This window comes from Rhinatrema bivittatum, chromosome 8 (genome assembly GCF_901001135.1).
Source record: "Rhinatrema bivittatum chromosome 8, aRhiBiv1.1, whole genome shotgun sequence".
NCBI lineage: Eukaryota > Metazoa > Chordata > Amphibia > Gymnophiona > Rhinatrematidae > Rhinatrema > Rhinatrema bivittatum.
In genome coordinates, this window is record NC_042622.1 from 41,168,202 (window position 1) to 41,194,907 (window position 26,706).

At 46.7% G+C, this 26,706-nt stretch overlaps 1 protein-coding gene across 4 annotated transcripts in view; it reads left to right on the forward strand.

Moving 5' to 3' along the window:
- The first annotated feature begins 267 nt into the window (after positions 1–267).
- Positions 268–26,706, forward strand: part of PLTP (phospholipid transfer protein) — a 33,716-nt gene continuing 7,277 nt past the window's right edge. Inside the window, exons 1-9 of one of the 4 annotated variants that reach the window (XM_029613648.1) lie at positions 268–461; positions 16,503–16,629; positions 18,494–18,593; positions 19,979–20,107; positions 20,375–20,530; positions 21,536–21,599; positions 22,077–22,140; positions 24,769–24,860; positions 25,942–26,118. In XM_029613648.1, coding sequence (XP_029469508.1) covers positions 16,518–16,629; positions 18,494–18,593; positions 19,979–20,107; positions 20,375–20,530; positions 21,536–21,599; positions 22,077–22,140; positions 24,769–24,860; positions 25,942–26,118 — 894 coding nt within the window. In that variant the 5' untranslated portion in view covers positions 268–461; positions 16,503–16,517. Of the gene's footprint in view, positions 462–7,057; positions 7,206–7,330; positions 7,412–16,502; positions 16,630–18,493; positions 18,594–19,978; positions 20,108–20,374; positions 20,531–21,535; positions 21,600–22,076; positions 22,141–24,768; positions 24,861–25,941; positions 26,119–26,706 lie in introns of those variants that run through there. The other 3 variants (XM_029613646.1, XM_029613647.1, XM_029613649.1) reach the window with 3 other exon arrangements.

Consider the following 26,706-nt stretch of genomic DNA (forward strand, 5'->3'; position numbering starts at 1 on the left):
ACTCCCCCCACCCACAAGCAGGCCCACAGGCGCACTCACCTTTTAACCTGACTAAAAGCCCATCTGCTGTGCAGAACAAAAGACAGCAGATTTCAGAGAGGCACGTTTTACCCGGGTAAATGCCTTTTTGAAAATTGCTGCTCTGTCAGACTTGTACAGGATGCGCGAATGTACCTTGAAATGTACTTTATTTTCTTTACTAATTTGTGTTCGCAAGTGTCTCTCTTCCCATTTATACCCTAGAATGCAAAGCCAGAGCTGTGCATCCTTGTAACCCTCGGTCTCCACCCAGCCCTGGTCCAGGGAGGAGGGGGAAGCAGCTGGCACTCTCACACTGTACAAAGCCAGTGCGGCTCAGCTTCGCCCCTCAGAAGTTTCTTTCTGCAGCCAAGGTTCAGCTCGCTCCTTGTGATTCAGCTCAGGATAACGTTACAATCTAAGGACAGCCAAAAGAGAAGAAGGTAAGTGAATCGGATGTTTTACTAGTAAAAAGGGTTATCCAGCCTTGCTAGAGGGATAAATAGGTAGCCAAGTGGTGTCCAAGCGCCTTCCAAAGCAGCTCGGAAGAGCCCTTAATGCTGGGAATATTTTTTTTTATTAGTGCATTGGCTCAGAAACCCAGATTAATGTCTCGCTTTCAACTGGATCCCGGAGGCACAGGGAGAAAAAGGGAACTGTGCAAAGTCAGACAGAGAATGGGAGACAGAGGGGGGAATCCTGAATTCATGTCCCAGGACCTCTCCTGAATTAGTCCACTGCTCTTACCACTACACAGGTAGTAGGGTTACATTTCTCTGTTTTCCAGGGACTTCTTACTACACGTTTTGGTTATATAGAGACACCTATAATGGGAGCAGAATATATGGACAGTTTTGCTTACTTTCAGCTTAACTCTTGTATGGGAAAAGGACTGCCTAGACCAAACACCTTATTAGACCACAAACCCTGGAAAAGAGGGAAAAATGAAAGCATTAACAACAAGTATGAGTCAACAGGGCTTTCTCTGTTGTGCAGCTGGTTCCTGTAAAACTCGTGGTCCCCACTGCCTGCCTATGTCGTTTACTGTACTTAACCTTCTGTCTGCGTTTCAGCCTTCTCCTTTTTGCCCAAGCTGTGGCTGCTTCTTGGGCTTGCTTGGATTTCTCAGCACACAAAATCCGTTTCTTCTTCCAGCCCCCCCTGGGGTTCAGCTTTGAACGAATGGACACCAGTCGGGGATTTAATTCGCTCACATTTTTGGAATTCCACAGGAGAGCAGCAAAGCTTTCAGCCCATGGGGGATGCTGGGGATTTACAGGAGTTCCGTTGGGACATAAAAAGGGCTTGCTTTATCAAAGGATTCCCTTTTTCATGCCTGGGGCAAAATTGTTTGCCAAATCTGGACCAAAGTTGCTTATTCTAAAAAAAAAAAAAAAAAATTTTTTAAAGGAAAAAAGGAAAGAGTTGGCAGAGGAGCAGAATAAAACGTTGGTAGCTTGGCAGAGTCCTCTGGTTCCTTCTGTTCTAATGTGGCAGCAGCATCTCCGACAGAAGCAGGAGCTGGTGGAGAGGGGGGAGTAGGAGAGGGGGTGAGGGGAGATCTCTTACAACTGATAGTTGTTCAGACTGGGAGTGTTTCTTTGCTGTTGGAAGACAGGCACTCCCATTTCTGCTGCGGATAAGAGGGTTCCCTAGGGCAGAAGGCCGGGAAGATGAAAGTCCTCCCCTGTGTCAGCAGGGACATGAATCAAGCCCTTTGCAGAGTGATGGTGGGAGCCTTTATCCCTTGTTTGTGGCTGTAGCCTCTTGTCTGGGACAGAAGCAACAAAAGTGAAAGGGGCAGTCTCCCATCCTCAATACAGGTTTTGAAAATGGAGTTGAAAAGAATTTGCTTTAGGGTTTGAATGACCTGGAGTCTGGGTAACGGTTTCCATGGAGTGAACAATTCAAACCTGTCCCTTTCAGTCCACTGCCGGCATCCAAGTGAGGGAGGGAGGGATGGGTTTAGCCACTGCAGGTCATGTCAGGAGACAGCCCGATGATCCTGGGAGACTCCACCCATGTTAAGAGGGAGCCAGAGAAAGGGGGGGCTGGATGGGCACATCAGGGTTCAGAGCAAAGAGTTTGAATTTGCTGACAGGGTTCAGCAGGCAGGAGGAAAGGGAAATGTAATTTGAGAAACAGTAAAAAGTTGAGAATGTAAATGTGTGGAGAATGTAAATGCAGGGAGCTAATAGCTACATTGATCCTAGAGAAAACTGGAGTCAGTGGAGTTTGGGACACCTTTCAAAGGATTACCAAAAAAGAAACCAACAAAAAGATTTGATAGCAGGTAATACAAGGACTAGGGGGCACTCTGTGAAGTGAGCGAGAAGTACATTTAAAACAAATCAGAGAATTTTATTTTTCATTCCACACACAATTACAGTAAGTTCTGGAATTCCTTGCCAGAGGATGTGGTTAAGGCAGTTAGAATAGATGGGTTTAAAAAAGGTTTGAATAAGTTCCTAGAGGAGAAGTCCATAAACTATTAATCAAGATGACTTAGGGTATAGCCATTGCTATTACTGGCATTAGTAGCATGGGATCTACTTAGGGGCGGATTTTCAGAGCCCTGCTCGCCTAAATCCGCCCGGATTTGGGCGGATTTAGGCGAGCAGGGCCCTGCGCGCCGGTGAGCCTATTTTACATAGGCCTACCGGCGCGCGCAGAGCCCCGGGACTCGCGTAAGTCCCGGGGTTCTCCGAGGGGGGCGTGTCGGGGGCGGGCCCGGTCGTCGCGGCGTTTAGGGGGCGTGTCGGCAGTGCTTTGGGGGCGGGTACGGGGGCGTGGCTATGGCCCGGGGCGGTCCAGGGGCGTGGCCACGCCCTCCGTACCCGCCCCCAGGTCGCGTCCCGGCGCGCAAGAGGCCCGCTGGCGCGCGGGGATTTACGCCTCCCTCTGGGAGGCGTAAATCCCCCGACAAAGGTAAGGGGGGGGGCTTAGACAGGGCCGGGTGGGTGGGTTAGGTAGGGGAAGGGAGGGGAAGGTGAGGGGAGGGCAAAAGGAAGTTCCCTCCGAGGCCGCTCCGATTTCGGAGCGGCCTCGGAGGGAACGGGGGTAGGCTGCGCGGCTCGGCGCGCGCCGGCTATACAAAATCAATAGCCTTGCGCGCGCCGATCCAGGTTTTTAGCAGATACGCGCGGCTCCGCGCGTATCTACTAAAATCCAGCGTACTTTTGCTTGCGCCTGATGCGCCAGCAAAAGTAGGCCAATTTGCGCTATTTGAAAATCTACCCCTTAGTGTTTGGGTAATTGCCAGGTACTTGTAACCTAGATTGGCCACTGTTAGAAACAGGATGCTGGGCTTGATGGACCCTCGGTCTGACCCAGTATGGCAACTTGTTATGTTCTTAGGTGAGTTTTGAGAGCAGGAAGGCCCTGCCTTTAGATATAATGTACCCTGTGAGTTACATCTGAAGAAGGGATCTGTATAATTTTTAAAGCTCACTTACTACCACATCTTTTTGTTTTGTTTTTGGGGGAGTATGGGGGGAGAGGGTTATAAGGTATCACAACCTTCAAAGACTTTTTAAAAAATTGTATTTGGCTCAAGATTCATTTAAATACCTGGGCATTCAATTGAATAGAGATCTTAGTAAGATGCAGGAAATTAATTATAAAATTACCTTAGAAGCCACCACAAAACAACTGCAACACTGGATGGCACACCCTCTCTCTATAGCAGGATGGGTTGCACTTTTTCAAATGATAATATCCCCGCAATGGTTATATCTTATGCAAACGATATCCACTTATTGGAACATGAAGAAGTAGCAGGGTTAGAACGTCAAATGCGAAAGTTTGTGTGGCGAAATTCAAAACCATGTATAGCTCTCCGAACTTTAATGAAAATTTGGGATGAGGGGGCCTGAGTTTAGCTAATATCAGATGGTATAATATAGCTTGCAGCTTGAGGTGTTTGGTGGATTGGCTCATGAATTCAAGCTATTACTCTCCTTTGGAGACAGAAAGAGCTAGAGTCAGTCCTCTAGAATTAAGATAAGTACATATATCACAACGTGTTGCCAATCCACCTACAATTTTCAAAACTCGGCATTGTTTTTGCTCGCGATTGCGACCTCAACCTGCTGTTTCACAATTTTTACCAATATTAGGAAATATAGACTTTATCCCTGGGATGCGCCCTAGAAGTTTTTCAGAATGGCATGCAAAAGGACTCCAGACCATTTTTCACATGATTGATAGTAACAATCGGGTACACTCAATCCAATATCTAAGTAGTGAATATAATATCCCACAGGCACAGTTTTATGCTTACTTACAAGTCAGACACTATATCCACTCATGACATCTTCTGGACTATCAGAACCCCCCCCCCATGGGATTACTTCTCTGAGAAGTTTGACCTGGAGGACCCTAGTCGCCATAATATTTCTTATTGGTATAGATTTTTACGGAAGCAACTTACTATCTCACGATTTGATAATCTTGTCCAAGGTTGGGCACAGGAGTTGGGTGTCTCAGTGACTGTTGACTACTATGCAAGATGTTTTTCGAGGTTATGAGCCCTCACTACCAATGTAAATCTGAGGAAAACTCAATTAAATTTCTGCATCACTTCTACATGTCTCCACAATGTGCTTGCCAAATTGGGCTGACCGACACTGACAAAAATATAAAATATGGGGAAAGTGAATGCATGTTGGGTCATCAGTAATGGACTTGTGCGGCAATCCATTGTTATTGGGGTAAGGTACAGCAATTTCTCTGTCAAGTCACAGGGATACGGCTCCCTCTCAATGTTAAGATATTTTTGTGGGATGATTTACATGACTTCTTTAAATTTGATACTAAGCATACTAAGCTGTGGTTAGATAGTCTTACTACTGGCGAAAAAATGCATATTACAATGCTGGCTGGATACAGAGCCTCCGACTTTGACACAATTATGAAATTTGGTGCACCAGAAATGTATTATGGGAAAATTGGCAGAGAAGGTAGATTGGTCACAAAGAAGGTGCATATTCTTGAAGAGATGGGATAAATATTTACAAGTATTGCCTCCTAATGTTCGAAGCTTGATTCTGAATGATGTGTCTACATAACTTGTCTTTTCTCTTTAGCATTGAAACTAGAGCTAAGAGTGTAAAGATGCTCCCTATTTTATTGGAATTGAACAAGATGGCCATCAGGGTGGATGGGGAGGGGGAAGAGGATGCCCCATTAGGGGTGAAAATATCAAAAGTTGTATTTTGAGTCCCGTTGTATATTCTGGCAGAGAGAAGTGTTTAAATCTCTTCATTATGTTGTGGTTCTTGAATTACCAATAAAAATATTGAAAAATAAAAATTGTATTTAACTCCACCTTTTCTTGGTAACTCAAGGTCAGTTCCATTCAGGTACAGTACGTATTTTCTCTGTGTGTCCTGCGGCTGCAGACGGCCGTGGCCGCGAACCCGCCACGGCAGCATCGAGGAAGCCGGGGAAGTCAGGCCCATCTCGCCCTTACACTGGCACGGGCCTCCATGGTAGCTGCCGGCAGGGGAAGCACCCTGCTTTCCCCTCACGGCGTCGGGCTGCCCTTCCTCTGCGGCCAGGAACCAAGATGGCCGCCATAGGCATGAGGCCGCGCCTCCTCACCGAATTTAAAGGGGCCTCGTCCTTTAAATTGACTTCACCTGTGCCTGACGGGTCAGGCACAGGGAAGTATATAAGGAGGCTCTCCACAGTCATTCCTTGACTTGGCAACGTCCTACGTTGGTCAGGTCTGCTTGCTTCGGTGAGTCTTCTTGTGCTTCGGATCCTTGCTTCTTGATTCCTGTCTCGTCTTAGTGATTCCTGGTTCCTGACTTCGGATTGGCAAGCGGTGATTCCTGGTTCCTAAATTCAGATTGGCAAGTGGCGATTCCGGGTTCCTGACTTCGGATTGGCTAGCGGTGATTCCTGGTGTGTGACTTCGGACTGGCAAGTGGTGATTCCTGGTGTGTGACTTCGGACTGGCAAGTGGTGATTCCTGGTTAGTGACCTCGGACTGGTAAGCGACGACCCTCTGGCACTTGACCTTGGACTTCCTCTGGACCATCGTCTCCAAGGGCCCACCTAAGTCCCAGCGGCCCGGGTCCCTACAGGCTCCTCCTGGGGGGACCGTGGGCTTCCAGGGGTGAAGCTCCAGTTAGTCCTTGCACCGATCTCTCGACGTCTTGACCTCTCAAAGGTCCACCTAAGTCCCAGCGGTCCGGGTCCCTACGGGCTCCTCCTGGGGGGACCGCGGGCTTCCAGTGGCGAAGACACCGTTCCTCTTCTCGACGTCACGACTCTTCGTCTGCCTCCACAGTCACCTCAGTCTCCAGTGCCGAGGGTCAGCTGGTCACATCTTCTGCTCTGCCTCGCCACCCGACGGGAGAACCTACGGATCCACCTCCTCAGGTATACCATCCTCCCGTCGGTCCAAGGGTTCACAAGCCTGAGCATAACATTCTCTGTCCTCTGAGAGTTTCTAAGCCAAGTCTCTACCTAAGGCAATGGAAGGTGAAGTGACTTGCCCAAGGTCACAAGGAGCTATCCAAAGCCTTTGGTCTTGCAACAAGTTTGATTTTTCTCAGTCCCCAGCTCTCTTCATTTAGTTTGGACACTTTCAATTCCAGAACCTGTACCAAAGAGACGTGCAGCCTCGCTGAGCCACAAAATAAACTCAGTTGAAAAGCTCCCTGGGATTGTAACATGCTGCAATGTAGAAATAGCTGTTCCGAGAGTCCAGAGTTGTGTGCAGCTTTAGAAGTTATTTGCATTACGATTTGGGACTCTCTTCCCTCCCTGACTGTACTCTTGTATCTTTTATTCATTTTCCCTCCTCCCCTCTCTGTTCACTATCCTCTATTTTTTTTTCTTTCCCTCCTCCCTCTCTGCTCCAAGTTCACTGCAACTTCTTCCCGATTCATGCTTCCTGCAACAGCCCAGAATAAAATGTTTGTTCTGTTACTTTACTGAATGTCAGCACCTTCCCGCCAGAGAGGATGTAGATAAGATGTGGCTTAGAGTGTCCAAGAGAAGTAGGTCAGTGAAGGGTCCTTGAACAGCAGAGAAAGCCATTTGTCAGCACCTCCGCCTCCCCCACCTTCCTCCCATTCCCTGCCTCTTTTGGGCTTTGCAGACCAACGCAGTCTGGTGAGGTTTATCCCAGGAGGGCAGCCCTTCATCTGGCATTGAGACTCTGAGGAAGAAAGGCAAGTGGAGCATTTGGCTGTGTGATCGACATGCCTCTCAGCGCTGCCTGGCTCTGATTCCTGCCAGCCTCGTGACTCTGCTGCAGTGGAAGGAGCCCGGGGAATGTGCAGCAGTGCACAGCTCTCTCACACTCCTTTCCCCAGCTCTCTGCCTGCTCTCATTTTTTTTTCTTTTCCATTCAGCCCTTTCTTTTTCCCCTTCTCTGGTACATTTCTGAATTTGTATCTGTTTCTCCTGTCTCCTTGCTGCTTTTATTCATTTCCAGGGTGTTATCTCTCTTTATCTGCATATTTCTCTTGACCGGGGCGGTTCTGTAATGAAGCAGGGGTGAGACGGTCGCCTCAGGTGGCAAAAATCTTGGAGCAGCAAAATTCCACCCACCCCCCCAATGCTCCTCCGGCAGCCGCCTCACCTTGCTGCCAGGCGCATATTGAGCGACATGCCAGAAGAGCCCACGGCGCAAATAGAAGACCTGCCCATGGGGTTCCCCACCCCCCTCTCCCCGGGCCAGAAAAAGGAGTCTCGCGACAGTGCACAGAAATGAAGCACCTGTGGAGCCCAAGCTGCTGGTGCCTAAAACCAGAAGAGGCTCCTCAGGCAGTGAAGAAAAGAGAAAGCCTCAAGGTCCGCTGGTGGAGTCCGAACTGCTGATTGCTGAATAAGAGAAGAGGCCCTGTGGGCTGCCAGTGGAGCCCAACCCACTGGCAGCAAAGAAAATAGAAGGCCTTGTGGACCACTGGCAGAGCCCAACCTCCCAGTGGCTGAAGAAGAGAAGAGGCCCTGTGGGCTGCCAGTGGAGCCCTGTCGGCAGAGAAGAAGAAATGAGGCTCCTGTGTGCCACCAATGGTGAAAAAGAGAGAACGACCCATGGCCCGCCAGCAGCAAAGATGAGAGAAGGCCCTCCTGGACTGCCAGTGGAGCCCAAGCCACCTGCGGGCCGAAGAACATAGAGGTCCAGCGACTGCCGGCAGCAGGAGAAAATGAGAGGCCAGACTGCCTGCTGAACTTATCCCACCTACAGCCAAAAAAGAAAGGGAGAGACAGCCCGACAACAACATGTATGAGTGATGTAGAGGGAGATTGGGTCTGTGAGCAAGCATGTGTGTAATATGTATGAGGGAATGCAGATGCATACATGTGTGAGAGAGTATGTGCATGTATAAAAGAGCATATGTTATGTGTGTGTGAAAGAGCATGTGTGAGAGCATTTGTGTGTGTTTGAAAGAGTGTATGCGAGAGCATCTATATGTGTATATGTGACAGAGCATGTGTGAACACATCTGTGTGTTTGAGAGCATGTTTGAGAACATCTGTGTGTGTAGGTGAGACAGAATGAACGTGTGTGTGTGTGTGTATATATAAGAGGACAAAGTTCCCCCTCCTTGTTCCCCACAATAATCCACGGCAATCTCAAGGTGACTGGAAATCAAAAGTTTCCAGGTTTGGAAAGCGGGGATTTTTTAATCTTTATTTGTTTTAATTATTGGGTGTTATTTGCTATGTTTGCTATTTTGAAATATTTTATTGATATTTGGGAGCTTTTCTATTATTTATATATGAATTTTTAATTATTGGCTGTTATTCTATCATCAGCTGTTTTGAAATATTTATACTTTTTTATTAGTATGTTTCTACTGTTATGAAGGATGCTTTATTCCTTGATTTTATTGTTTTGAGTAATGGTCTTTCTATTTTTCCATTGTTGCACTGCACACAGTCTGGATTGTTATGGTTTCCAGTTCAGTTTTTGTCTACATGTATCTGTTCATACTTTATGGTCTCTTTATTCTGTATTTGGTGAGGGTCTGTCTGTGACCAAGGTGAGGTATTCTGCCAGCATGTAATTTTTGTGTAGGGATCTATTGCAGGTTGGCTTATTCTGTTTTCCTAATAGGAAGTGTATTGGTGTTTAGGGCCTGGTGTAATATTTGCAGAGCTGCCTTTTCTTAGGGTTTTTACTGTTTGAGTGCTAGCAGTTAGTGCTCTTTTAGTATGGGAGGTTTGCTATAGTATAATTGTAATTCAGTTTATTCGGGGCTTTCTGAGGCCAAAGCCCACACCCAACATGGGATTTTTACTTTTTTTGCATGGTTGTGATATTTTTACCTCAGAAGACTATGCTTTCGACGTTAAATTGGTTATTATACGTGCAGAATCTTTAATTGTGTTTGGTGAGGGCAGGGGGGTTGCAGGTACAGGGCTGTAAAGTTCACCTAGGTTGACTACTGCCCTTGCACCGACCCAGAGAGAGTGTGCCACACAAAGACCCCCAACCATTCACCCATCTCCCGCTTCTCAAGGGGAAAATGCTGGGGGAAAGGTGGGAGGCGGGTCTTAGGATCCCTGGGAGTGTGGCAGGGTCGCCAGCTTCCTAGAAGCATTTTCACTGACACCCTATCTGCCACGCCTCTGGGAACTCTGACCCTTTCTCCCTCCCTAGCACAGCCTTGGAAATCACCAAAAGGTCCACTTGCCCCGCCTGACGGTTTAACCTGTCCAGTGCCTTGTGGGGGGAGGTAGAGCAGCATCATCTATTTATTTATTTTTGGAACTTTTATATACCGACATTCAAATGAATATCACATCGCTTTACAAATAACTGAGGGTGTACAACCTTAAAAAAGAGAGAGGAACATTGTATTCTTTTGACATGTTGCCTGATTAATGTGATCAATAAAAAATTTCATATACAAAAAAAAAAAAAAAGAGAGAGGAAAAATAAAGTTACATATCATAACTCTGGCCTCAGGCCAGGGCCGGTCCTAGCAGTGCTGCACCCCCCCTCCCCCTCCCCCCGTTCTTTTTTATTAACACAACATTTTTGTTGTTTCCCCCAATCACCAACACACAGTGCATCTGACTAAGTGAACTGTCCTCGAACGCTCATAGAAACATAGAAACATAGAAACATAGAAATGACGGCAGAAGAAGACCAAATGGCCCATCTAGTCTGCCCAGCAAGCTTCACACATATTTTCTCTCATACTTATCTGTTTCTCTTAGCTCTTGGTTCTATTTCCCTTCCATCCCCACCTTTAATGTAGAGAGCAGTGATGGAGCTGCATCCAAGTGAAATATCTAGCTTGATTAGTTTGGGGTAGTAGCCGCCGCAATAAGCAAGCTGCACCCATGCTTATTTGTTTTACCCAGACTATGTTATTAGCCCTTATTGGTTGTTTTTCTTCTCCCCTGCCGTTGAAGCAGGGAGCTATGCTGGATATGCGTGACGTATAAGTCTTCTCCCATGCCGTTGAAGCAGAGAGCCATGCTGGATGTGCATCGAAAGTGAAGTATCAGGCCCATTTGGTTTGGGGTAGTAACCGCCGTAACAAGCCAGCTACTCCCCGATTTGTGAGTGCGAACCCTCTTTTCTTCTCCCCTGCCGTTGAATCAGAGAACTATGCTGTATATGCATTGAAAGTGAAGTATCAGGCTTATTTGATTTGGGGTAGTAACCAAATGATTTAATAAATGATTTAATAAATGATTTAATATGATTTAATAAATATGATTTAATTAATATGATTTAATAAATAAATCTAAGTCTATGAGGTGCCATCCGACTCCTGACATTTCAGCTCGCAATAGAAACTGTCAGTCTGAAGCTCTGTCCCAATGCCCCTTCCGCTGGCAAAAAAAAAATCCCTGCTCCTTCCGGCAATCAAAATTATGAACATTAACGTACTCCCTCGAACCCTATTTTACCCCATCCACAGGTCCAAAATTTCTAAATTGTGAAGGAATGATCCCCAGGTGCGCCTTCCCCTCCTACCGGTCCATAAAATTGATTCCGGCTGGGCCCTGTAGCTGGCACCAGTTTGTTGTGCAGAGAAACATTCACTGCTGTGGTGCCAACCAGAAAACCCTGCAAAAAAAAACTAAAAACCCAACACTTGGAACCCATATAGTACTAGGCCTATTGTAATGCGTCATAGGTATGGGTTTGGCCCTTGGACAGACAACAACATGGTACAAATCCCATACCAAAACAGTACTAACTGCAAGCACTCACAGGAACTACCCTATTTATGAAAAGGCAAATATTACACCAGGCCCTAACACCTCCTATTAAGAAGGCAAAACAAGCCAGTCTGCTCTAAATTCCTACATAGAAACTAAACATACTAGCAAAATACCTCACCTCGCTTCAGTGGCGTAGCCAGAAATGAATTTTTGGGGAGGCCCAAGGTTAACATGGGTGGGCAGTTGACATACAAGTCTAGGCCCTACTATTTGTACTCTTATCAATAAATAATGCCTTAGAGTGCATCTAACAATGGATTTCTAAGTAGTTTTATCATGAGTATTGCTTTAAAATATTTTAATTCTATTATTTCAAGCACTTACCAGTATTAAAAATATCTTATTAATCTATATTAATTTATTTTATATTTATTGCAGTTTATAAATACATATCATGTAAAAAGTAACAGAAGTTTAACAGAAACATCAGATACAATTATGAAATAAAACAATTGTAAATGTATTCTTTTATGAATCCTCTTTCCAAAAATGCACAATGTACAATAAATCAGCAATAATCATAATAATCATCATAAGAACTTAAGATTTGCACAGGGGCAGAACAGGACTAGGACATGCAAAAAATATATATTCAAATGCTGGTGCCATCTCAGTGACAGCAACACAAACTTTCTCCAAAACCAAACACTTTGTGAAGTAAGATAAATCCCTACAAAAAAATAACACCTAGAACCTTCCCATGCCATACCATAACAGCTGTAACTCTCAGGGCTCAAATAGTAGCAACCTTATCTAAAAAAAGGCAGCAAAGGCAGACAGTACACTAAGCCCTAGAACACTAATACACTACGTAGTGGGCATACAGAACAAACCGAACTGCTATAAATCCCTACTGGGAAACTACACACTAGGCAAAATACTGCACTAAATACTGCACTAATACAGAATAAGGAACTGCAAATTAGAAGCAAACATACAGACAAAACTGAAATGGAAAGCCTGAGAAACCAGCTTCAGCCTCTGTGAACACTGAAATACTGAAGAAACAGCAAAATAAAATTTATGAGAAATGCACATTCCCAAATATGGCATATTCCAATTGCTGAAAGTAAAAAATTTTTTTTTTTTACCTTTGTTTTCTGATCTTATTTTTCTAATCAGTTGGTTCCAGTCTCTTTGTTCCCCCTGTCTGTCTTTTCCTGTCTGTCTTTTCCTAGTTCCTTTTTCAGGGTCTCTTTTATTCTTTCTGTTTTTCTCTCTCCTCTTGTCTTCTTTCCTTCCTCCTTCATACACACACACAGAGTCTCTCTCATATGCATTATTTCAAACAAATGCTTTCTCTCACACAGACTCCTACTCTTTCATGTTCTCTCTCACATACACACAGGCTCCCACTCTTATATGCTGTCTCTCACATACAGGCTCTCGCTCTCATATACTCTCTCTCATTTCCAGGCTTTCACTCTCACATACATGCTGTCACTCACAGGTCGCACACGTAGGCCATGTGTGTTGAGCTCTGCTATGGCACTATGATGGTTAGGCCTCTCTTCTCGGGCCATGCGGGATGAGCTCTGCAATGGTCCTTTGACAGTTGGGCCTCGTATTGGGCCACAGGGTTGAGCTCCGTGACGGCCCTGCAATTGTTGGGCCTCTTCTTTGGTGTTGGGCCGCGTAGGATGAGCTCTGCAATGGCCCTTCAACTGTCGGGCTTCTCTTCTGGGCCCATGAGGTATGAGCTCCATGATGGCCCTGCGATGATCAGGTTTCTTCTTAGGAGTAGAGCTGTGCAGGATGAGTTCTGTGATGGCCCTGTGACGGTCGGGCCTCTTCGCGGGCCATGTGGGATGAGCTCTGTGATGGCCCTGCGATGATCAGGGCTCTTCTTAGGAGTAGAGCTGTGCAGGATGAGTTCTGTGATGGCCCTGTGACGGTCGGGCCTCTTCGCGGGCCATGTGGGATGAGCTCTGTGATGGCCCTGCGACAATTGGGCCAATTCTCAGGCTTCAGGCTGCGTGGGATGAATTCCGCAACGGCCCTTTGACGTTCGGGCCTCTCTTCTCAGGCTGTGCAAGATGAACACTGCGACAGCCCTTTGTTGGTCAGGCCTCTCTTATTAGGCCGCGAGGGATGAGCTCCGTGACGGCCCTGCGAAGGTCATGTCAGGCCTCGGGCCACTCTGGATGAGTTTCGCGATGGTCCTGTATCGGGCCTCTCTTCTCAGGCGCCGGATAACTTTGAGTGGATGGGCCTGAGTGCGAAGTGGATGGGCCATGGCCCACCCAGGCCCACCTGTGGCTATGCCACTGCCTCACTTACACATGCAGAACACAAACAGAACCTCACCAAATAGAGAATAAAGAGACCATAAATATAAATAGAAGTGTGTAGACAGAAAGGGGTAGATTTTAAAAGGTGAGTGCATCCATGTATGCGTGGTTCCCTGCAGCGCAGGGGGGGAATTTTAGTAGATTATACATGGCAATGAAATCGGGCCTTCCCCCATTCCCTCCCAGTCTGCTCCAATTAAGGAGCGGACTGGGATGGAACTTTCCTACCCCCACTACATAAACCCCCCCCCCTCTTCCCCTCTCCTCCCCACCCCTTTAACCCATCCCAGAAAATTACATTTTTTTGGTTTTTCTACTTACTGCTCCCCTGGAGCAGAAGTAGTTTGTGCGCGCCGGCTGACTGCTGGCGCGCACTTCCCTGGGACAGCGGCTAATGGCCATTGTGCCGGCTGGCTTCTGCCTCACTCCGCCCCTCCCCGCCCAGACCACGGCCCCTGGCCCACCCCCTTTTCAGGGCCCGGCAATTGTGTGCATATCGTCACTTACGCGTGTGGCCGGGCCCTTTTGAAAATGCGCATGGTGTGCGGAGGGCCCGGCCACAATCGTAAGTGACGATATTTGCATGCATGGCCATTTTAAAATTCAACCGAAACTGAACTGGAAACTCCAGCATGCTAGACTCTGTATATTATGAAGAAATGGAAAAACAGAAACATCACCAATCCTCATAAATCAAACAATAACATCAAGAAATATTAATCAATCATAATAAGCCATACTAATAAGAAGAATATTACCAAAAAGATGACAAATAGAAGAGCATCCAATATTTAAGAACCCATATAAAAAGTTTTAAAAATTTCCAAATAGTAATAAAATATTTCAAAATAGCAGACATATCAAACGCCTAATAATTAAACCAAGAAGAGAAAAATACCTCGCTTCCCATACCTGAAAACTTTTGATTTTCAGTCACCTTGAGCTTGTTGTAGATTAGTGGGAGTGGCAAAAGGTTTTTGCCCCTCCCCCACAAGGCAGGCTCCCATTCACACCCAAGCATCCTCCCACCTCAGGCAGGCTCCCATTCACACCCAACCAACTAACCTACTACCCACCAACCCATCCATCCCAAACAGGCTCCCATTCACACCCAACCATCCTCCCAACTCAGGCAGGCTCCCATTCACACCCAACCAACTAACCTACTACCCACCCATCCATCCCAAACAGGCTCCCATTCACACCCAACCATCCTCCCAACTCAGGCAGGCTCCCATTCACACCCAACCAACTAACCTACTACCCACCCACCCATCACCCACCCATCCATCCCAGGCAGGCTCCCATTCATGACCAGCCCCTCCCCCCTCCATCCCAGGCAGGCTCCCATTCATGACCAGCCCCTCCCCCCTCCATCCCAGGCAGGCTCCCATTCACAAGCACTCATTCCAGGCAGGCTTTCATTCATATACACAGACACATTCCCCCAACCCCATCAGGCAAGTTCCTAGTCACTCACACCCACCCATGCCCCCAGGCAGGTTCTCATGCACTCATATACACAAACCCATCCCCCCAGGCAGGTTCCCATTCACACACACACACAGACATACACAAACCCTTAACCCCAGACAGGTTCCCGTTCACACACACACCCATCCCCCCAGGCAGGTTCCCATTCATACACACACACAAACCCATCCCCCCAAGCAGGTTCCCATTCACACACAAACATACCCATCCCCCCACCAGGCAGGCTTCATTCACACACAATCTCTATGCAGGCAGGATCCACAGGTTTTTCTTGCTGCTGCTGCCACCCAATGCCTCATTCCTTGGAAGAAAGGATCATTCATTATGTCGCAGAGCTGTAAGCATCCTTCCTGCTGCTCCTCCACGTGTTCAGGCCAGCCCACAGCACTCAACACTGGCAGTGCTAGCACTTCCTGTATGCTCAACTCAGGCATCGCAATATGACTATACAGGAAGTAGTAGCACTGCGAGTATTGAGTACCGTGGGGGGCTGGCCAGCACAAGAGGAGGAACCGCAGAATGAACTCCCTGTTTCTTCTTCTGCTGCCGCCAGTGACTGCATGGGCCTCTGTATTCTTCCGCCGCTGGTGGGATAGGGTCCAACGGCAGCTACATAGGCCTTTCGCTGATCCCTTTCCTGGGCCCCCTTACATTGCAGCTGCCACCCTATCGGGTGTGCCGCCCCATGCAATTGCACAGTTTGCACATCCGGTTGCACCGGGCCTGCCTCAGGCAGCAGATTGCCTTGAACCTTCCCTTGTCTTGACAGTCTTGCAACCCAGAGTCTGAGATGCTGGGCCAAACCAGGCAGGACAAAGTACTGGGTGATAAATTAAATGTTTACAGATTCTGTAATAATTAAATCAAAGTCCACTTTCAATAAAGATGAAATTACTGCTAACTGATGTACAAAGGCGGGTTTTTTTCTCTTCTGGGTAGGTGTCCTTTATCTCTTCAGGTATCCGGGCAAAACTTCCCATGGTGATTTTAAAGTGCACAAATCTTTCCCAGTGGACCAAATGGGAATCCTATTGGAGGGGTCCCCTCAAACACAGAAAAGTCCTAGCTGAGTCCAGTTTATTTGCGATTACCCAGCCCGTCCTGGTCCCATAAGCTGGAGATCCAAGTGGGTACTCACAGAATCTTGGTCCTTCTCTAGCAGGAACTTGGGGAGGATTCTGGGTACATTCTCTTTTATGTTTAGTTTTGGATTGTAAACTGCTGTATGCTTTGTAGAGGAATAATGGGTAATCAAGTATAAATAAATAAGTGCAGAAGAGAAGTGAATGAGCATGTCTCCTGCAACGACGGGATCCTTTCAGCCAATGGAAATCCAGAGTACAACGGGAAGGTTCCAAATGGATCTAGAATGCTAGTTTCAGTTTTTAACAAAGTGGTCTTGGGGGGGGGGGGGGGGGAGACACATAGCGATTCCGTGACCCTTACAGTGTAAATTTCTGACCCATCCACTTCTGTGTTCTGCTCTAGCAGGTGTGAGGAATCATGGCTCTACACCAATTATTTCTCATATTGCTTCTTCCCTGGTTGGTCGCTGCAGCAACAGATGTAGCCCCTGGATGTAAAATCCGCATCACCACAAAGGGCCTGGAATTTGGTAAGGCAATGTTTGTGGAGATGGGTGTTTGAATATCGCTGTATTTGTGCGCACTCATACACTCTGCTCTAAGGAACGTAATGCATTAAAGTAACAATGCATCAAGTATCTATGAGACCTGCGTGGGGTTGCTCTGTCACTACCACATCCTATCTACTCAGTTTTGGAAAATTGTCTTGTACACTCACCTGTAAAATAACAAGATAAATTAAGATTAAAAAAAACAACAACAAAAAACCTCAACTATTATTAGTTTTGACATATGCTTGGAGTTTTTATGAAGTGCCTCTTTATGGAATAATGAGAGACAAAACTATAATGGTGTGGATATTATAACACAAAAATTACTGGCAATATTGGTCAGGGTCATTTATAGATTTATGGATGGCTTCCCTGCGTACCAACTTCTAAGTTGATGTGAACGAGGAGGAACTTGGAATTACTTGCCGTTACTTGCTTGGCGATGGTCACCTCCTCACGACTGACCTGACACAACTTCCCTGGATATTGACAGGGGATAAAAAGAAATCATGGCTCTTACTGAATGACTCTCTAATTTTCATGTGTTGGATTATCTCCTTGAATTAGTAATACATTAAAAAGCAGGGCTTGGTGGTCACCTGTTCTTCATTTGGAGACACAGTCGCCATTTCTCTCTGTCCTGTGTAACCTTGTGGTCAGGGAGGATGTCCTAAATGACGTTAGGGGTGGTTAAAGTTTTGCAAGAAGGCAGTGTAGTAGACCATAGGTGAAAGCACTCAAAAGCAAGGGTGACAAAGTCCTGTTTGTGGCAGCCCTGATTTGTGACTTCAGACACTCCAACAGCAGTATTTACAACTGATATGACTTTTAATTACAAGCAAACTATGTACAAGTTGCTCCACAGGCACAATTTGAGTGTACCCAGATTTTAATTATCTGTAACGAGCATAGTGGGTTCCATTTCAATATTCCATTTCATGAATCACAAATTTCGCAGATTCTTCTCCTTGAAACCTTCTCTTTGAGTATGGCTTTAACTTGGAGCTTTGGAATTCCAGATTTCAATCCAATAGACAAATCACTGATAGATCTTACTCAAGCTTTAGATATGCTAAATCAGAGCAAAGCTGCAGGATTTTAAAGCATGTAGCTACTCCCTAGCTTCCCCAAGGAATGGATCTTCTGCCTCATTCTCTGCTGAATGCTTCTCTTTCCTAGATGGTACTAACCAATGAATCCTTTCTGTTCCAGAGGTAGCATGGAGAGCAATAAAAATTAATTTCTCCTTAAAGTGTGAGTGGGTTGGAAGGATTCACTTTTACTCACTGTTCTATTGCTTTCTGCCTGGAAACTTTCATAGGCGGGGGTTCCATACTGCTGTCAGGAGCTTGACAGTCTCTCTCCCAGTGTTCCTGTCTGTAGATTTTCTGTCTTTCAGCCTCACTCATTGCAGCTGCTCATGCACACTGCTGCATGCACCAAAATCCAACTCTAGATGGACATACTTCTTCTAGAGCATGATCACATTTCTGTGGGACACTGACACCAGGGCAAAAATCACTGGTTTTCCATCTCTCTGGGACATACCTTGTTGCACACCTGTAAAAAAAAAAATATATATAGATTTGCATTAGACTAGAATAATATATATAATAATAATAATTATTATTATTATATATATACACACATTTATTCTAGTCTAATGCATTTCAGTGGATTTTTATGACTGTCCATCATCCATAAAACACTTTTCAGCATATCTATCAAATTATCTTTTGAATGTTGGTCACTCTACACAGAAAAATGTAGGAATCCAAGAATATAGATCTCCTCATTACTGGTAAAGAAAGTCAGAAGAATAACATTTTGGGTTTTTTTGCAGTCAAACAGGAAGGCCTGAAGTTTGTGGAACAGGAACTGGAGAATCTGACCATTCCAGATCTGTCAGGAAATGAAGGAAAATTTCAGTACAAGATCAGCAAGTAAGTGAGATCTCACAGCCCGATCCCAAGGCTTCTGGGAACCGAGGGTATTTGGGTTCAGGTCAGAAAGATATTTCCTGTGCTGTTAGTGATCCACGGCATCTCCAGGGGAAGCAAAATAGAAATGAAGGTAGAGAGTGTATGGAAGGCCTCTCTAGTCTGCCCGTTCTTAATGCTGCAGAGCCAGCCTGACCTCAAGATGTACCCTCACTGCCTCGTGCCTAAGGATCCTCTATGCCTATGCCAAGCGTCCTTGAATTCTCATACTGCTCGGCCTTGATCATCTCCACTGGGAAGGTGTTCCATGTACCCAGCCTTTCTTTTGGAGAAATGCTTCCAAATGTTACTCCTTAGTCTACAAGGACTGACCATCCTGGAAAGCTGAATCCCAGTTTATTCCCAAGACATAGTTGGTATCTCACTAGGACTCTCTGTGTTTATTTGGTCATAAACTCGTGCAGTGCCTTCCACCCCCCCCCCCCCCTCCCTCCAGCCATGCCTTGAAGGGGGGTCCCTATCTCCTGGCGAAGCAAGGGAAGCAGTATCTTTTCTCTTTCATGCTTACCATGCTTTTTGGGGGGTTTTTTTATACAAGTGATATTTCTGGCTGATCTAGGTGATGTAATAAAATATTTCTGAAATTACTTTTTCTCCAAGAAATACTTTTGGGGGTTTTGTCATCATTTTAATGTTGGAACTCTGGATTAGGAAATTGTCAGAACGAAATCTCATTTCGTAAGCGAGTCCAATCATAAGTGCCGAGGGCATGATGCCACAGAATGCCTCGCTAGGGCTGGAAAGGCAGCCCCTGCTGACTCTGGCTGCTACGTTTTCGGCTGCGACTTCTGAAACCTGCTGTCTGTTGAACAGAGAAAATATCCAGGAATATGCCGTAAAGAGACTGAAAGGGAATCGCTGGGTGCTGCTCTTACATAAAGAGGCAGGTTTCAGGGCCAGAGAGAGAGATTTGATTCCTTGCATGAGCCACCGAGTTTTCACTCTCCGGCTTGGCCGGTTCCTCTGTGCTACGAGTTAGTCGGAGACCTTTTGCTGGCTGCTTCCAGCTGTGAAAAGCTAAAAGGTATTCATGGAGGTCATGCTTTGGACTTTCTCCAGCAGCCTCCACCCCCAGCTCTAAGAATCGGGTTCTCTGTCAGGGTGGGACCATCCCGGGCATCTCCGCAAACCGATGTTGTTTTGGCTTAATAGTCCCATGTCCTGCTACATGGGGTGAGCTACAATAGGGTGGTGAGGACAGAGTAGGAGGCACTTCAGAAGACTGTAAAAACAAAAACAATCTTGAACCCATCAGAGGTTTGTAAATACTATATATTAGGGAAGTAAACAACGGGGCGGTCCTGCATCACTTTTTCTTCTCGTTACAGTGTGATGGTGACGCATTTGCAGCTTTCGCTCTCCAACCTCCATTTCCAGCCCCTACAAGACCTTGTTTTTGACATCAACAATGCATCCATCAGCCTCTCCTTCCAACGCAAACTGCTCTACTGGTTTTTGTAAGGCTTTCTCCATCCTGACCTCCAGTCCTCCTACTACCCTCCACTCCTTTCCCAGATCCACATCCAGCCTCCCCACTCTTTCCTCTCTCTTTTATTCCTGTGAGCACTGCTTCCTCTCCCTGAGCAATTCTCCTTCTCCTGGTAAGAATCGTTGACATTAAATTATCCGTGTTAGTTAGTTTATAACCTTTCACGGTGTCATTAATGCTGTCTGTCTTCTGCTTTAACTTTCCTCCCCATGTTCATTAACTTGTTGCCTTCCAGTTACGATGTAGGCAGCATCAACGCCTCCGCTGAAGGTGTCGACATCAAAACGGAGCTGAAAATGGCTAAGGACATGGCTGGCCGGCTCAAGATTGCCAACATCACCTGCAAAGCCTCCATTGCTAAAATGCAGGCGGATTTCGGTGGCACCCTGAGGTACACAGCCCTGGCCCATACCCATAGCCTCCCCACTGGATCAGAATGGGGCTTCCTTACATGAGAGCCTCCAGCCTAATAATGCATACGCCTAACCGTCAGGCCGATTCAGTAAAGGCAGGAGTTAATTTCGGCCGGCACCGGGAAAGCGTACAGAAAAGCAGGAAAAAACTGCTTTTCTGTACACCCCCCGACTTAATATCATAGCGATATTAAGTCGGAGGCCCCAAAAATTAAAAAAAATCAAAAATCTTTAAAAAAAAAAATCTTCCCGCGGGTTGGAAAACAGACACTCAATTTTGCCGGCGTCCATTTTCCGAACCCGTGGCTGTCAGCGGGTTCAATAACCGATGCCGATAAAGTTAAGCGTCGGCTGTCAAACCCGCTGACAGCCACTGCTTCTGCCAATAAGGAGGCGCTAGGGACGCGCTAGTACCCCTAGCGCCTCCTTTTTACCGCGGGCCCTCATTTGCATAGAGAATCGCGCGCTCAGGAGAGTGGGCGCTCGCCTCGGAGCGCCGGCTCTCCAGCGCATTTTACTGAATCGTCCCGCGTGTAAGCAAGCACTGCCGCTATTAAAAAGCCGCATTCCGCAATGCTATCTCTTTTCATTAAAATATGAATGTGTTTGCTTCTTGGCTCAAGTGCCTCTCTTGGTTTTGTCTTATACCTAGTCCTCGTTTTTTATTTGATACTTCTTTTAACATTTTTGAAATAAAAGGTTTTATCATAGCCATAGCCTCCGAGGGCCTTTCTTCAGCCCTTGTTTTTCAGACGGTGCTGATGAAAGCATGGCAGAGCCCCCATAATGAAGGAGGAGGAAATTAAAAAAAAAAAAAAAGAAAGAAAGAAAGAAAGAAAACATTTATTTTGTCTTGGAAACAGAATGAAGCCTAAACCATGAGATAGGCTGGGGTTATTGAAAAGCCCAGGAAAATGATTGTGGCAAAGGCCAATACTGCAGCGTTATGGAGGGTACCTGATGAATCCGTTTTCTGGTTACAGGACTGTATACGATTTCTTGGGATCATTTCTTACTTCTGGAATACGTTTCCTTGTAAACCAGCAGGTGAGTTCTGTGTGAGCGCTGCGGGGGTTTCACGCAGGAAAAAAAGGCCTGGAGCCAGCACTAGGTATAAGCAAACTGCACAATTCCTTAGGACCCTGAGCAGCTCATTGGTGTCCCTTAACTCACTTTATATTATTATTAATTACATTCCAGACCTCTGCTTTCCACCATCCTGACATAGAGCTCCCCGTGGGCTGGCACTGCCCCTGGGCTCATGTCCCAAGCAGAATAAGAGAAATCCAGAGCTGTAAGAAGAGTAAGGGGGGGGCGGGTGTATGTGTGGGGAGCAGGTGAGCGGGTGCAGGAAGGAGAAAACGTTAGGTCCGATTTTGCGCCAATAGACTGGAAATGATTCTCAAATGTATAGAGCGCCTTATAGAGGGGAACTATGACAATGAGAATCCCGTCCCCCCTCCCCTTCTGTCTCTGCCCCATCCGTTTCCTGGGTGCTGCTCAGTCTGTGCCTTTTTGTTTTAGATCTGCCCACTACTGAACCACGCAGGGCTGGTGCTGCTCAACTCTCTCCTGGACACCGTACCCGGTGAGTCTCCCTCCCAGACTGATTCAGCATCGGCCCGGCTACCACAGCCAAGGTGGCCACAAAAAAAGGAATTCATCTTCCGGTGTTTGGAGTAATGTGCAGCCCTCGCTAGGAAACACACAGAGAACTCTGTTTGCAGTTGTACTTTCAGGATTCCTTTGTGTTTTCAATTCTCCTGTTTTCCAGTGGCTGAGTGACAGGACACTGACTGGTCTCCAGTGCCAGGGTGTAGAGAGCAGGTCTCTGGTTAACAACCTTTGATCAGCTGCAACTTTAATACTATGTAACAGTCTGAGAATCCTGGCTGCGGGCATTAGAGACACAGTAAGGCCTAGATTTCAATGCAAGAGCCCCGGAACTGGATTGACTTGCGTTCATACGCACCACTAATGCAGATGTGAATGTACATTCTCTCTAGACTCCCTTCCACTTGTGTTAACACCCGCAGACAAGACAGCACGGTCCACGTTAACCCTGGAATTGCTAAGTTTTGATCCAGGGCCTCTTGTTGATTCCAGAATTGGGGTCTTTCTGCACTCCAGGTCAGCTGGGGATGCTGCAAAGCCACATATTCACAGCCCCCTTCTGTGGGAGGCAGTCACGCTCATGGATAAGAGCAACACTCGGTGGCTGGATTTGGAAGAAACCATGGTGCTTGGCTCTTGGCCTCAGGAACCCTGCAGCAATGACCAGACTAGGAACAGCAGGAGGGCAGGTTTATTAAACTCGGGGAGAAAATCCTCAGGCAGCTGCAAATGAAGGCCTGAGGTGCCAGAATGCAAGCCTGGGTTCTCATTGAGATGAAAGAAGGAGAACGGAGAAAGTACTGGGGGCAATGCTAGGTCCGGGATAGAAGGAAACCGAGTATCACAAGCCAAACTCATGCTGAATTTGTTTGAAGTGTTAAAGAGGACCTAGACCAATGTTCAAGGCATAAAAATACAAAACCTTATCCTCTTCTAGGTTTCTTGAAAGTTTCCTGATGGCTTCACATATCATCATTATTTATTTATGACACCAAGAGAGTTCAAAGCGAGTTGCAGTCAGTTAAGGAATAATCGGATACAGTGAGCCAACAAGGCACGAACCCGTGCAGTTCAGTGGCATTGAGTTGCATGATCCCTCGAGGGGGCGTTTCAGCACATCTCATTATTGAAGAAAGGGAAGGGAAGGGCCGAGCAGGTTGGGGTCACTGGGGTAGGCTGCTTCACACTGTGTTTGGTTAAATATCCTGTACAGGTAGGTGGGGGGGATAGAGGCAGCGTCAGCAGGCCCCATGCAGTATGGATGTCAGGCGTCTGCATGAAGGTATTAGAAAGGTGCAGAGCTCTTGGCGAGCACCAAATGCTTCCTGAAATAGCCAGGTTTTTGCCAGTTTTCCCAGGGTTAAGCGGTCTGGGTGGAGGGGTAACCTAGGGATCAGAGCAGTGTGCTGTGAAGCAGGGAAGCCAGGGTTCAAATCCCACTGTTGCTCCTTGTGACCTTGGGCAGGCCACTTCGCCCGCCGTTGCCTCAGGTATGAAGTCAGATTGTGAGCCCTGTGGTGACAGGGAAATACCTCCAGCGCCTGAATGTAATTCACTTTGAAGTGTCTGAAAGGTGGAACAGAAGTAAATAAATACATAAATAAATATCTGGGGAAGGCCAGTGTGAAGGGGGGTAGGGAGTTCCAGAAAGGGTTGGGGCAGAGCCTGTGAGGGTCCTGCTTCTGGTGTTTGCGAGGCGCATAGTTCTTGGAGATGGGATCGAGACAGGGCCGGAGCATCCAGTAGGCAGGACTGGGCGGCCGCCTTGGTCGGCGTCAGTGGGTGGGGCGCCACCGGGGCACGCAAGGGCGCCATTTTCAGAACATGAAAAGAAGGAGACGACAGCAGTCACGGAGGAGAGAGGGCGAGAGAGAGCGCGCTGTAAGAGGGTGACCATAACGCTATAGATCTACCACTGTCAAAGGGCACATTTGACTCAGGGTGGGCCACATTGGTCTACCCAGGGCGCTACAGACCCTTGCCCCAGCCCTGGATTGAGTCAGTAAGCATAGTGAGGGGGAGGGGAGTTGCAGGGGTAAGCTGGAGTCAGGTCACTGAGGGAATTATAGGTCGGGGTCAGAATTTTGAATTTGATATGGTAGAGATGATAGCCACTGTAAGCTCTTTAAGACTGGTGTATTGTGGTTGAATTTATGTACCCTCATTATTATGCAGGTTGCAGCGTTGTGTATGAGTGGCAGATGGTGATTTACGGTGTAGGGGGGAGTCCCACAACCCAGTGAATTGCAATCACACGGGCAAGAGAAAATGGAGGTCCAAATAGTGTTATCCACATTTATTATTAAGCGATAAAATGGGAGTCAGGGAGGTGGCCATCTCTGATTCCCAGGGCTAGAAACCCCAATAGTACTAAGAGCAGGAGGCACACAAAGAGTGTTGGCTGCATCTGTTATTTTCCCTTCTGTAAATGATATAGAAAAAGATTAAAGTCGCAGAAACAGATGACAGCGGCTGGCAGGAAATAGTTTGCAGAACTAAGAAATGCTGTTACAATTGTACAAGATTCCTGTGTCAGAACTGTCAGCCAAGTCCAGTGTTGTCATGAAACGTTACATTAAAGCAATGCCTTTCTTGGTGGCAGTGAGGAGCGCTGTGGATGAGCACATCGGCATCGATTACTCTCTCCTGAGCGACCCTGATGTTACAGAGGACAGCCTGGATATGAACTTCAAGGTGATCTGCTTAAAACTGGGGAGTCAGGGGGCCAGTCTAAAGCCGTGAGATGCACTGAGAGCCGGTCTGTAATGGTTTGCATCTCGAGGAAGGGAAGGTTTGAGTACTTAGTGCTGCTATAAAGACAAGAACCAGGATTGGGGAACCCAGGATATGTCTTCTCATTACCGAGCGATCACCTGGGAGAAAACTGAAATAGATTCCCTTCTTCCACTCTGGGGAGGAGGGGTAGAGATGGGAAGGAGCTGACAGGCCCTCGGTGGACAGTAGCAATAAAGGGAAACCTATCTTCCCGCGCAAGGGGCAGTAGGACGATTTCAGGGATCGGTATTTCTGATTTGTAAGAGGATGCCTCACTAAGGCCATGGGCCTACTTCTTCAGCCTGCATAAATCCGGACTTTTTTCAAGCACACAGTGCTATGCGTACATATTGTGTCTGATGCTCAGCTAGTTACGTGGTGAAAAGTGGTCACATACTCTTAATTAGTGATGAACGATGGCGAAAATTACGCCTGTTAGCAACATGCCCACCACACAAGTACATTTTGAAAAGTTAAGTGCATGCATGTAGATTTGAAGTATGTTACCGGAAACGCTTCCCACCTCCCCAAAATGCCTTTTAAACATGGCTAATAGTCCGCAGGTGGTGAAAGTGCACACGCACTTACAGACGACTGGAAATCCAGCTACCTCACTCCTTCTGTTATATGTGTGTGCATCCTAATTAGCCCTTTGAAAACTGATCCCTAAGTCTCAGAGTTTTGTGTTTCTTCTAATCAGGGCCAGTCATGGAGGGGGGGGTGGAGCTGGAGGGCTATTTAGCCCGGGCCTTAAGTTCAAAGGGGGCCGGCCTCAGAAACTTTTCTAATTTTGTTTTCGTGTGTTGTCATTTTTTTTTTTAATTATGAGAAGGGGTTTTAAACACTGGTTGTGGCCAAGGCCTTTCTGGACCTCCGAGAGGGTCTTTTTCTAATCTCTTAATTCATTCCTTCAGGGGAAGTGAGTGGCACCTGCTGCTGTTGTAGAATTTCTGTGTAAAGCCGATGTCTCATCATACTCCATGCTTGTCTCCCCCACCAGGGCATGTTCTTTCACCTAAATACTGAGAACGAAACGCTCCCAAACCTGGCGGTCTCACCGGTGATAAAGGAGCAGGAACGCATGGTGTACGTGGGCCTGTCTGAGTACTTCTTTGACTCTGCCATGTATGCCTATTACAAAGCTGATATCTTGCAGATCAACATTACGGAAGAGAAGGTGAGTGGGGAGCCTGCGGAGGGGCAAGGAGGGGAGGTCACGGACCCTGGGACTGGTCAGGTATTCTGGAAAAAGGAGAGGGTTAAGGGCTGGATGATAGAACCTGTCTAATTTTATCATCTCTGCATGGGAGAGGCCAATGCCATTAAAAGGTCACGCTTTGTGGAACACTGCATGTACATTTAGCCACATAGAGAGGAGGCATTTCCAGGGGCACGTTTACATTGGAAGAGGAAACGCACACATGTAGATGGCATTTTCAAACCTTCATGCAAAAATCTACCCACAGAGAAAGCAGGAGGAAAGTTTCAAATTGAAAATACATGGCATACCTTCACTTTCAGTACTGTTGCAAATCTTGTGGGTGAAAATTACACACACACTTTCCCTTTCAGTACTGGTGCAAAGTTTGCGAGTGAAAAGTACACGGTGCACTTTCACTTTGAGCGCTGGTCAAAGCTTGCAAGCAAAAAGTACACACACACACACTTTCATTTTCAAAACTGGTGCAAAGCTCGTGGGTGAAAAGTTCTCGGTGCACTTTCACTTTCAGAACTCATACAAAGCTCATGGGTGAAAACTACATGT